We start from the raw sequence: 12,709 nt of genomic DNA, 5'->3' as shown, positions 1-12,709 counted from the left end.
CTTTGACAGGCACAATTTCCGCACAAGTTAATGTATGTGGAGGTACGTTGCCATGCAGTTCATCCACTGTCTCCTATCCTTACATCGATACCGCTGCTTTGTATTATTTAAGGGAAGCTTTGACATGCTTTTTTTTCATGAACTGTATCTAGCAGTCTCTTTGGTGCATTTTATTGCATCCATTTATTCGCACTGAGATTTACCACTCACCTTGGAAGCGCTTCACATTTCTGCCATCACACTTCTTGTGACGCAGTTGCGCATTTCCTTGCAGTCCCCTTTGACAACCTACCACCAAAGGAAGTACCATGGCCCAGGGCTTGGCCCAATCCTCCCCATCTTCTAAGACGTTTGCACTGTTAAAGGAGAATGGGCCTCCGTGAAGTCTCCGGAGCAGGGGCGAGCGCTATTTAAAACCTGTCAGGGGTTCCCCTTTGAAAAAATATAACTAAAGACCTGATTAATAGCACAGCATCATTCAGCAGACATTGTACATCACGTGTAGTTTGTTGCAGCAGTACAAATAAATTTAAATGTGTTGAGAATAAACTCACCCTGAGTATCCATGGAGCAAATCCAGGTTCCAGTTACCTTGACTTAATGCCACATCTTTCCCCAGCTGAGTGTAGAAGGCCGCCTGTTCCTTGTATGGATGTGAGAATGTATCTTGTTTATACTCACTTGGTGGCTCTTGAGTTTCTTATACAATGGTGTGTTGTTTGCTCATTTGTGGTAATCTAGATGTTTTTGTGGCATATTAGTTATTTGCTGAATTTGAAGTCAGAGCTTTTGTGTCTGAATTGGTTTCATGTACTGCTAATTACCCCAAATATTACACCATATATATAGTGAAGAAAGTGCTGTGGTGTACCAAGGTGCCCCCTATTTTACAAGGCCAGTTGGAAGGAGTGCTGCACATTTTATTCTTTGAGTAGGTATTTTTTGATTTTATAAGAATGCAAGAGCACAGATGGGCTATGCTGACTTATTTCCTGACTGGGGATGATTTGAGATATACCCAGAGCTAGGTTCTGGTTTACTTTTGTATGGCCTACAAAGTGTATCTATTGTCCTTTGTAAGGTGTGACCTGTATCCAGAGCAAGGATGTATTCATTCATACAGTTGTGGGACAGGGATGACAGTGTAGACCCAGTCTAGAGTTGTGTGCTGTGAATTGAACCACCCTCTGCTTGTGGGGTCAGGATAAATATAGACGAAAGCTATGTGTTAGATGGCATGCATGGCTGTAGATGGACATGCTGTGGATACTCCTGCCATCTCGTGTTGGGTCCGGATGTGTACAAGTTGTTTTTCTTCGAAGAAGTCATCAGAGTCACGCGGTAAAGTGACCCCTCCTCTCGGAGATATTGCACATGGGCATTGACTCGATTGTTAGATTGTTTTTTTTCTGCCATCGGGTTTGGGCATGTTCTTCGGTGCTCCGGTTCGACCCTGTTTTGGGATCCCTACAGAACAACCTAAATTCCCATACTTGTTGTTTTTGTTCGCATCCCATTCACATACAGCGAACACAGGAAGAACATTTTCCTTTGTTGGGTCAATGATTTTCGTTTCCGGCCTTCGGGCCTTGCCTGATCATGCCTCCATTATTTTATAGCTTGGTATGCTTAAGAATTGCAATGCTGATTTTGTCCCGGGTGTCACTCCAAATATCCCCACCAGACCTCCACTCCGTTTGCAACCTCTGCTTATCGGCTAATCACAACGAAGAAAGTTGTATGGCCTGTTGAACGTTTTGATCGAAGAAAACACTGCAGATTCATTGGGAACTAGAAAAGACACCAGACATCTTCGGTCTCCAAGGCATTGAGCCGCAGGAAGAGTTCCATTAAGCTACTGTGGCAAAAGAGGAGACCTTATCGATTCCAGACTCTGAGAATGAAACCAGCATGTAGACACAAGAAGTTCCATCAGCGCAGCACGCAGTGAGTACAAAGGCCCATATTACACATGCCAAAAAACATTTGGCATTGACGAACATAAGGCTACCGGGCCACCACTGTCGTCAGGCCATAGTCGGTATGAACAATTGCCAAGGATGCTCCTCCTTCCGGCTCAGCACCATAGGCCAAGCCTAAAAGACTCTGCCCATAAACTGGCTCTGAATGTTTCAGCATCGACCCAACCAAAGCTGTCTTTGGTTCCGACCACATCAGCACTGAGCATTTTGGCACCGAAACTCAAGCCCTCTTTGCACCGAAAGCTTCGAGACACTGATTGAAAAAGGCTCTGGTGACAAAACAGTCAATCTTACAAACTATGGCAGAGAAGCTCAATCCGAAACAAAAGACAATCCATATTCAATCAAAATACTGGTCGGATCCTTGCAAAACCATCTCATTCGAAACACCAGACTTTATTTGAGGAGGCTATTGATGTACAGACACCTCCCACCTCCTCACAAGAGAAAGGGCATGGCCACCAGTCCAATACGTCCTTCTTTTCCACCCTCTCCTCCACCTCCACCTACTTCACCGTATCATTCACACTCTGAGGGTGAAGATCTAATAGTGGGAACTCCACTATGATCTGCACAATCCTATATAGAACATCAAGGGAGGTGATGAATCACAGCCACTATTAGACCCTTGGGACACATATGGCATTGACCCACCAGGGGATACAGATCTAGATTTATACCCAGCTACACCATCTCCACCAGATGACACCACATCCTTCAATGAATTGGTATCCAAGGGTGGCTGCATATCATCAGGTCCCTTTACCCATGGACCCTATAGAAGATGACTTCTTATTCAAAACCCTCTCTTCCACAACTAGAGCATCTTAGTATCTGCCCATGTTAAAGGGTATGACACGTCATGCGGGTGACATTTTTAAAGACCCTGTCTGTGCACCAATAATTGCACCTAGAGTTGATTAAAAAAAATACAAGGCAGCCCCTTCACGTCTTGCATACATTAGAGGCCAAATTCCTACAGACTCCCTGGTAGTTTCAAATGCTCGTAAACGAGCTAATTCCCAAACGTCCGTTGATGCACCTCCTCCAGACAAAGAGTTAAAACTTATTGATGAATCAGGCAAAAGGGTGGGGGTTCAAACAGCCAATCACTGGAGAATTGCCAACATTCAAGGACTGTTGGCAAGATACGATAGAGCACTCTGGGATGAGGTGGAAGATCTTATTCAACATCTCCAAAAAGAGTTTAAAAAGAAAGGACACCAGCTTGTACAAGAGGGCAAGTTAATATCTAATAACTATTAGATGTGCTCTTGATGCTCAGGTACAGCTGCAAGGGGTACAAACACTAGTGTCTCATTACGATGACACACCTGGTTGCATATATCTTGTTTTAAACCTGAGGTTCAACAAACACTTCTTAACTCCCCTTAGGTTAGGAACACCTTGTTAGTCCAGAGGTGGACCAAGCGTTGGAGAAAACGAAAAAGGACGCTGATGTTGCAAAGTCAATGGGGATCCCTTCGAAGTCTTGTTAAGCGAGGCTCCTTTCGTAAAGCTGCCTTCAAACAAAACAATAAGCAGGCAACATCAAACTCCTTTACCTCTTTCAGGCAACAGCAGTCTCCACATCCCCTTCTAGAGGATTTTATAGAGGCTCGTAATGGGGAAACAAACTTCAAAAGTCGAGGAAGAGGTGTCTCCACATGTACCTCCACTTCCACTTCAAAGCAATGACTCTCTCCTCATTCCCCCTGATCACACAACACCTATCAGGCACGCCTACAACAATATTTTCCCAACTGGCAAATCATAAAAACAGACCAGTGGGTGTTGGATATTATCCAACATGGTTATTGCCTGGATGTCATCAACACACCTCCAAACATGAAACCCAGGAAGCACAAACTCTTTGTAGAACATTTACAACTGTTAAATCAAGACGTACAAGCTGTACTTCAGAAAGGAGCAATAGAGTTAGTTCCCATCCATTAAAAAGGAACAGGGTATATTCCTTATACTTTCTTATTTCCAAAAACGATGGCTCCCTTCTCCCAATGCTAGATCTCAGACTACTAAACAATTACATTCTGTCAGAACACTTTCATATGGTCACTCTCCAAGATATAATACCACTATTATAACAAAGATACTTCAGGTCTTCTCTGGGTCTAAAGGATGCTTTTTAAAAAATGCTAATACATCCAGCACACAGGATATATCTCAAATCCTACTAAGCGGGGGGCGCAGGTTCCCAAACCATTGTTTGCATTTAAGAGATCCACCAATATCAGGGATCTAGTTATTCATACACGACCATACAGACAGGAAGTTGCCAAAAGACCAATATACACTTTGGAATTTACCTCCAGTCACCGGTCACTACCCATGTGGCTCCTGCAATGTTTGTTCCTTAACCAAACGAGCAAATAGTCTAGTCTTGAGACATTTTGGGACCTGGTATTTAAAAAATCACACTAACTGTAATACCCGACATTGTATTTATTTAATAACATGCCCGTGTGACTTACAATATGTAGGCATGACAACCAGACCAGTAAAGTTACGAATCAATACACACCGCAGCAATATTAGATGTTCACGGATAACAACCAAACTGAGTGCACACTTTTTAGCAGCCAAACATGGCCCCAATGACCTTACGTGGACAGTCTTACAAGTACCTAAATATAAAGAAGATGATCCGAAATCCCTGTTCAGGATTGAACAGCGATGGGTCTTCAGACTGAAAACAGCTAGCGAGGGCCTAAATGATGAAATTCCTTGGTGGACCCTCTAACCAAACTATTGTGTTGTACCCTACTAGGAGCAAGAGGTCTTGAAGGTATATGTCTTCTATACCTTCCCTAAGATGATTTTTAGATGAGAATATAACACCTTGTTGCCTATGTTTCCCCATTATCTTTCCGGGGACACATCATCCTAAGGCATTATATGATTTAGATGACTAACACATTGGATAATTACTCTAGATTTTACCACTGGAGCTCCAGAATTCCCTTTTGCTGTTTACTCATAACGATGTAGTTTGAGATCCAAGATGGCCGCCGTTGTTGCCAACGACGAGTACTTCACTACTCAGGTTTGAGGGTCTAGCTTCCAGTGACGGCATTTTTCACGTCACAGGCTGATTGCCTCGGAAAACGTTCCGGTCCTCTTTATAACCTACCCGGATACGCGCCGCGTTTGTCTTACGGGGACGCGACCTCTGGTAGGTTCAAGACGGACCTCCAGGAGCACTAGATGTAGGTACACGCTTTTTGTGTTCCTTTATTTGTCACTCAGTTTTTTCTAAAATGTCTACGTATAGGTTACACGAGTCGCATATAGGATCGCAAGCAGTTCTATCTGGGTCACGAAAGTAATTCGGTCCACCGTACTTGACAATAAGTACATGCCATTGTACTCTACATGAGTGTAGATAACAGTGAGAGTTTGACACACGACTGTTGATAGAAATTGAGTATACAACACGCAGAACCAGAGCACTTGAGTCACGGGCTTCTGGATTACGGTCAAACTACATTAAATCAAGTGTCTCTTGCACAAAAGTTCTCTGGTCAGTATAGATAATATTGGTTTGTTGTCTATTGAGCACGACTGCATAATGATCGCTTTCGGTCCACAAACACTAATTTTGCTAGCTATAAATTGTACACACATTTTTTAAAAAAAATATTTTTTGATAATTACCAAAGACACTGAGTAAGACGAGACTCAGTTTGACTCGTGGATGTATTTTAACAGTAATGACGGACTTTAAGAGTGGGCAGAGTTCCTCAGACAACGAGATTGTCTTTGAGTGTCATTGTATGTCGAAATTCCATGGTGTCATTCGAAACATATTGTGGCCTCAGTAACATGCATTTACCTTCTTATTATTGATTTTTTCTAAATGTAGAGTACTCTCCTTGGGTAAGAGGCTTTACGCGTCCCTATGATGCCCGTTACCTACAAGGGATGGGCGACTTAACATTTAACTGACAGACACAGTAGACCGTCAGACTGTAAGTGACCTTCCAGCATTTATTGTCTCGTTTTTTCATGGAGAAGCAATTATTATCAGTCCTGATGAAGCGCCAATGGATCCATGTGTGACCGTGAGGGCGCGAAACATGTCGACCATATGTTAGGAGCAAACAATTTGTCTCCTCTCTAGTTTTGAAGGAGTATTGGGAGCATTATTTACCTGAATACTCAGAGTTATGTTTTTAACCTTGACCTAACCCTTATTAATAATAAAATAAGTATGAGGTGTTTAGAGCCAATTTTATATCCTTGACTTTCCTTTCTCTCCTCTGTCAATCTGGGCTGTAGATTTCTTTCGATTGATTAAGTATCTTTCTGGTTGAAGAGCCTTCATCCTTTGGATGGTGGCCCGTCAGACATTGCAGTGCCAGTCTGACGAGGGGTTAGCCCAATGATGATGCTTAGCATCCTAATGCGATGCTTGAGGGCACTCCTATAACCGTTTGACTGCAGTCTTTTCTTGTCCCCTGTGTTTGCTTAGCCTGGAACAGTGTACTTATTTGGTTAATATATCTCAGATTCGTCATACAAGGCAGGCATTACTAGTTCAAGGTACTCCCTTTTTGAGTAACAACTGCACCTCTGGTTTTCACAAAATACCTCGCAATAGTTGCAGCACATCTACACAGACAAATTATTCATGTCTTCCCAGATCTGGACGATTGGCTTATCAAGTCCAGTTCACTCCAGCAGTGTCTTCACCACACACAAACAACCATTCATCTCCTTCACCATTTAGGTTTTACCATCAACATACACAAATCTCCCCTCCAACCATCTCATATACAGCCCTATCTAGGACCTGTTCCAAACACTCAGTTAGGGTTAGCCTACACCAGTGCTATCAGGATTCACAAGATAACCACTCCTGAGTCAAATATTTCCCAACCAGCAAATTCTGGGAAGAACAGTTCATCGAATTCTAGGGATGGTGGCATCTTGTATTGTAATAATGTCATATGCACGCCTACACTTGCGTCTGCTGCCGGAGTGTCTGTCGACTCCATGGTCTCAAGCACAGGGTCAGTTACACTATCTAGTATTGGTAGACAGCTGCACATACTCTTCTCTGCAATGGTGGAACACACAAAATCTGGCAAAAGTGCAGCCAAATCCTGTTCCCCAGATCACTCTCACAGCTGACGCATCCATGACAGGTTGAGGTGCTCGTCTCCACAATCTCTCAATACAAGGGCTGTGGGACACCAAACATCAAGCTCTGCACATAGATTACTTGGAGCTTGAAGCCATTCACCTAGCACTCAAAGCTTTTCTGGTTCACCTGCAAGGCAAGATTGTGTTGGTCTGGACGAACAATACAACAGCCATTTTTTATTTGCAGAAACAGGGGTTACACACTCCCTCCGGTAGTCTTGACTAGCCCAGACAACCTGGCATTGGGAAATTCACCACCACATTCAATTGCTAGTGGAACACCTCCCATGGCCTTGTGATCTACTCAGCAGGATGCGGCAACAAGCCCACGAATGGAACTCCATCCTCAAATCATAGAAACATACTTCCATCTGTGAGGATTTCCACAAATTGACCAGTTCTCAACAACAAACAAATCAAAATGCCCTAACTTTGTTTCCAGGCTTCCACACCATCGATCCAAGGGCAATGCTCATTGGATGAATTGGTCAGGGATATTTGCCTATGCTTTTCCGCCACTCCCTCTCTTTCCCTTTGTGGTGAGGAAGCTCAGGCAGACCTCTCTCACACTCATTTTAGTGGCTCCCACTTGGGCACGACAACCATGGTTCACAACACCTGCTCGAACTTTCAGTAGTTTCACAGGAGAAGCTTCCCCTACACCCGGACCTTCTCACTCACAACCATGGAGAAATCAGATTCCCAAATCCCAAAGAACTCAACCTTGCAATTTGGCTCCTAAGGTTATAGAGTCTGGATACTTACAGTTGCCTCCAGAATGCATGGACATTCCTATGAAAGCACACAAACCCACAACCAGAGCATGATATGCCGCTAAATTTAAAAGGTTTGTTGTTTATTGTCAAAACTAACAAATGGATCCGTTTAATGCAACTATTCAAAATATTGTTTGCTATTTGCTACATTTACAAACTTATGAGTTAGCGTACAGTTCAATACGACTGCAGCAATAGCAGGTAATCTACAAAACAGGCAACATTTAACATTGTTCAAACTTCCTGTTATTAAAGCATTTATGGAAGGTCTTAAAAGAGTAGTTCCACCTAGGGTACCTTCAGCACCAATATGGAATCTTAACATTGTACTTACCAGACTCGTGGGACCGGCAAGTTAACCCTTACATAACTGTCCACTTCAGTTTGTCTCTTGGAAAGTAGCTTTTTTGATAGCAATAACTTCATTAAGACTTGTGAGTGAGCATCGGGTATTAACCTTAGAAGAACCCTTCTTCCGAATACATAAGGATAGGGTAGTCCTTCGTACCAACCCAAAATTTGTTCCAGAGGTTGTTTCTACTTTTCACCGTAGCCAATCGGTTGAGTTACCGGTTTCATTTCCTCAACCGGATTCAGTTGCAGAAGGAGCGCTACACTCCTTGGATGTAAAAGAGCATTAATGTACTATATTGATAAGACTAAAGATTTTAGTAAAACTAAACAACTCTTTGCTGCTTTCTCACCTCCAGACATAGGAAAGGCTATATCTAAAGCAGGTATATCAAGATGAATAATTAAATGTATCCAAACATGCTGTGCTAAAGCTAAGAGTTCTACCCATACCTCCTAGAGCACACTTGACTCGTAAAATAGGTGTATCTATCACTTTTTTGGGTAACATACCAATAACCAATAGTTAACATCTGCAAACCAGCCACATGGTCCACACACATTTACTAAACATTATTGTGTAGATGTATTTGCACTGCAAATGTTGGACAAGCTGTGCTCCGCACTCTTTTTTCAGACCACTGCAACACCCACAGGTTAGCCACTGCTTTTGGGGAGGCACTGCTTTACAGTCAATGCAGAGCATGTGTATCTACAGCCACACATGCCATCAAACAGATTATGTTACTTACCCTGTAAGCGTCTGTTTGTGGCATGTAGTGCTGTAGATTCACGTGCACCCGCCCACTTGCCCGGACACCTGTGGCCATTGTAGCATTTTATTACACTTCATATGCATGGCCATCTCTTTCTAACACTACATTTACACTCCATTCTCACCCGACTGCGGTAAAACAATACAACAATGGAGTTAATGCCCATGTGCAGTATCACTAAAAGGAGGGGTCACTTTACCTTGTGGCTCTCACGACTTCTTCAAAGAAAGAAAATGTATACACCTCCAGATCCAACACTAGATAGCTGAAGTATGCAGAGCATGTGAATCTACAGCACTACAGGACACAAACAGATGCTTACAGGGTAAGTAACATAATCCTTTTTAATAGTGGGGGTCAAACATAGGCAGCATGAGAATGACTCATGATGACACAAAATAAGCTTCGACTGGAGACCTTAGTTGGAGAAATATCAGCCTTTCTGTTCCAGGCGTGATTAGTATCCTTTCTATGCAGAGAGGAAATAGAGCTAATACTTCAACCTCGGTCTTATTTAAATGTTTCTTTTTTACAGGAAGCCATGTCCGTCCACAGCGAAGGAGACCGTCTGATCCGAGTTCATGATGTCATCCAGCAACTTCCTCCGCCACATTACAGGTACGTGTTTTCTTTCCTCTCACCACAAGTATCCAGACTTCCCTTCGCCCCCTGTATGACGTGGTAGTGGTTATAGGATGAGACTGTCTTGTGTCATAGGAAATATCGACAGCTAGAATACCGTGTTCATACCTGCAGTTGGGTGTATAGGTAAATCAGAACATAAGGTTGATATTCCCCTGATGTTAATGACTTGGGGTAAGGCGCACTAATGTTTTGCTGTTACAAAGGCTCCTATTTGCCTAATTGTAGTCTTTGCGACCACAGAATAGTTTTTTGGTATGTGCAGAACTCAAAATATGATTCTGTAGCACGTTAACAAATCCCAAAATAGGATTCTGAGTACATACCAAATCCCTATTTGGAAGCAACATACTTAGAACGTCCTTCCAAACAGCAATTCACAGTATGATGAATGCATGTTTTGTGACCAAAATCCGGTTGCAAAACATTAATATCTTACCGGCTACACAAAGGTCTTGTTAGCCCATTTGCAAATGGGAAGGGGTCCCTTTCCTTTAGTGAATGTTGTCAACCACTACTTATTCTTTAAAAAAAAAAAAAAAATAGTGCAACTTATTTTTTTAATATACTCAGCTTTCCTTTAGGCAGAACAAGGCTGCACTAGTTTAAAAACAAAAAACCTGCTTTATTCAAAAGCAAAACCAGACAAGGTGGTCTGCTGACCCCAGCAGGCCTCCATCCCTCTGATGGCAGTGAATTATGGTGGGCTGCAATTTGTCGTACCTCATTAATGTTTTTGAGGTAGGGCGAATTGCAACCCACTACTGTTCAATATTTAGTGACTGACCTATTAGTACTGAGGTAGGTGTTTGAAATACCAATGCATTCAGTGAAAGTCTGTGTGCAAATTGTGACCACTTTTTCCCCGATGTATTTTTTACCTAAGGCCCATGGTTCTTACCCTTCTTGGAGTTTTCACCCCTCATAGTTTGCACCTATGATAAGATCACATGGCACTGGTGGTACAGTGTTGTTGATTAGGAAGCTTCTGTTGTTCCTAGTTTTCATTAAAGAAAGGATTGCTTTATTCATAGGACCCTGGAGTTTCTCATGAGGCATTTGGCTCGACTTGCAACTCACAGCCCCATCACAAGCATGCACGTAAAGAATCTCGCCATAGTATGGGCTCCGAACCTCCTGCGGTAAGAATGCTTTATCTGCTTCTCCAGATACTTGCCTTTTTCTTTCCTTATATCCTCAATTGTGGGGGCTGGGACTGCTCCAGTTGTTGCTCTCAGATAATCCCCGACCTCGCTTTGAGTGTGCACTTAAAGCCATTGTAATGAGCACAGGACCGGGGGCAGACGCAGGGTTTATTGAGGTTTGATCTGTTGCCTTGCAGTGCTAGGCATATGTGTCTCAGAAGGAAGAAAAGTGCAGTCTTCCACACTCTGTGCCACAGGCAGCATCCCTTCTCTCGCTGACATCCACCTTTTCTCGTCATACAGCTCAATGGAAATAGAAGCCGTTGGACTGAATGGAGCCGATGCTTTCAGAGAGGTCCGTGTGCAGTCTGTGGTAGTGGAGTTCCTGCTCAGCAATGTGGATATTCTCTTCAGTGACAAGTTTACATCCATCGGCAAAGACCTTGCAGGTAGGGCGCTGATTGCCTCTTGAGATGGGTCCTTGAATCTTGAGTCAGATCCTATGCTCCAGATGGAAGTTCTGCTTTGAATGGAGTACTGCTCTCTCTGGCAGTTTGCTTTACTATAATGCACTTAACAAACACGAGCTCTGGTTGCTTATCCTTAAAGATAGACCTGCCATTCCCAAACGGGGGTATGTAGCTCTTAAGCTAAGCAAGCAGGAGATGAATGCTCACGTGAGAGATCCAGACCCCTGCCACACTGGAGTACAATACCGCACCCTAGTGTTGGCCATATCAGTGTTCCTTTCTCATACCTCAGTCCTTTCCTGCCACCTTCTCCACTTTATTTTTGCCAGCTTTCACTTTTGTCCACATTTGTTGTGTTTTTCAGATTCCTGTTTTCATCAGTATTATTTCCACCTGTAGTCTCATCTTTTTCTACATTCCTTCTTGCCCTTGTTCCAAATACGTGCTAATTCTACATGTTCTGCTTGTTTCAGTGCTTCAGTTTTCCTACCTTTCTTTTTTTTAAATCTTTTTCCCTATCTGCATATGCTTTTTTCACTTGACTTTTTGCTTCTTCCAAAGCCTTTTTTTTATTTTTTTTTAATTTTTTTTAACCATTCTCTGTATTCCGTTTCCTTTCCTCCTACCCCTTTTTGCATCTTTACCCCTTAGCCACTTTGCTGCAGTCCTCATTGTTTGATTGCGCTTTTATCAACATTTAGGGTTACCTAATAAGTCCATGGGCTGTCTCGTTTTTATGCTAGATTTTTCACTAAGCTTTCAATTTATTTTTGCAAGGTCCGTACTGTGCCATGAAATTGCTCAGAATAGCATCTCATTTACTAGCACTGAATGATTTTCGAGACTTGTTAGAAAAGTTTGAAACTCCTATTGTCATATTGAATATGCTGTCCTCGGATTGTTTTTTGGCACCAAAAACGAGCGGTTCATCGCTTACAGGTTTTTCCTCAGTGGTTATCACGGTGGATCTCAAGACTTTATGGTACATAGTGCTTGGTCCCAGCTCCTAAATTGTTTCACTTTGTGGATGTTTCCTATCTTTTTAAGGACTAGAGTGGAGAAAATGCCTTTGTTGTTTTTGCCAGAAGTACCAGTACCTCTAGATAAATATGTACAGTGTGTGCACTTTGTGTCTTCCACATTCCCCTTCAGACTCTCTGTTCTACAAATGTCTGACACCATCAGGCCACTAACTCCAAAACAGAGCACTCCGACGTCAAAGAATTGGAGTTGGCGGGACTACCAAATCCTCGTGATTTGTGGAAGAACAATCCTACTCGTATGCCCTTTTACTCAGAACTGCCTTTACGTTTTTCCTCTGCATCTATCTTGTTATGTGCATTCCCCTTAACAAACATGAAACCTTGTGTCGGAGAATTGATCCACCCATATCCCATCACA

General features: G+C 42.7%; 1 protein-coding gene across 4 annotated transcripts in view; it reads left to right on the top strand.

The window, feature by feature from the left end:
• Positions 1-12,709, top strand: part of ARHGAP33 (Rho GTPase activating protein 33) — a 293,765-nt gene that overhangs the window by 220,729 nt on the left and 60,327 nt on the right. For all 4 annotated transcript variants that reach the window (XM_069201127.1, XM_069201126.1, XM_069201128.1 and 1 more), the window contains 3 exons: positions 9,587-9,669; positions 10,728-10,835; positions 11,142-11,287. In XM_069201127.1, coding sequence (XP_069057228.1) covers positions 9,587-9,669; positions 10,728-10,835; positions 11,142-11,287 — 337 coding nt within the window. The remainder of the gene's footprint in view (positions 1-9,586; positions 9,670-10,727; positions 10,836-11,141; positions 11,288-12,709) is intronic.

This window comes from Pleurodeles waltl, chromosome 7 (genome assembly GCF_031143425.1).
Source record: "Pleurodeles waltl isolate 20211129_DDA chromosome 7, aPleWal1.hap1.20221129, whole genome shotgun sequence".
NCBI lineage: Eukaryota > Metazoa > Chordata > Amphibia > Caudata > Salamandridae > Pleurodeles > Pleurodeles waltl.
This window is presented reverse-complemented; position numbering and strand designations above follow the sequence as displayed.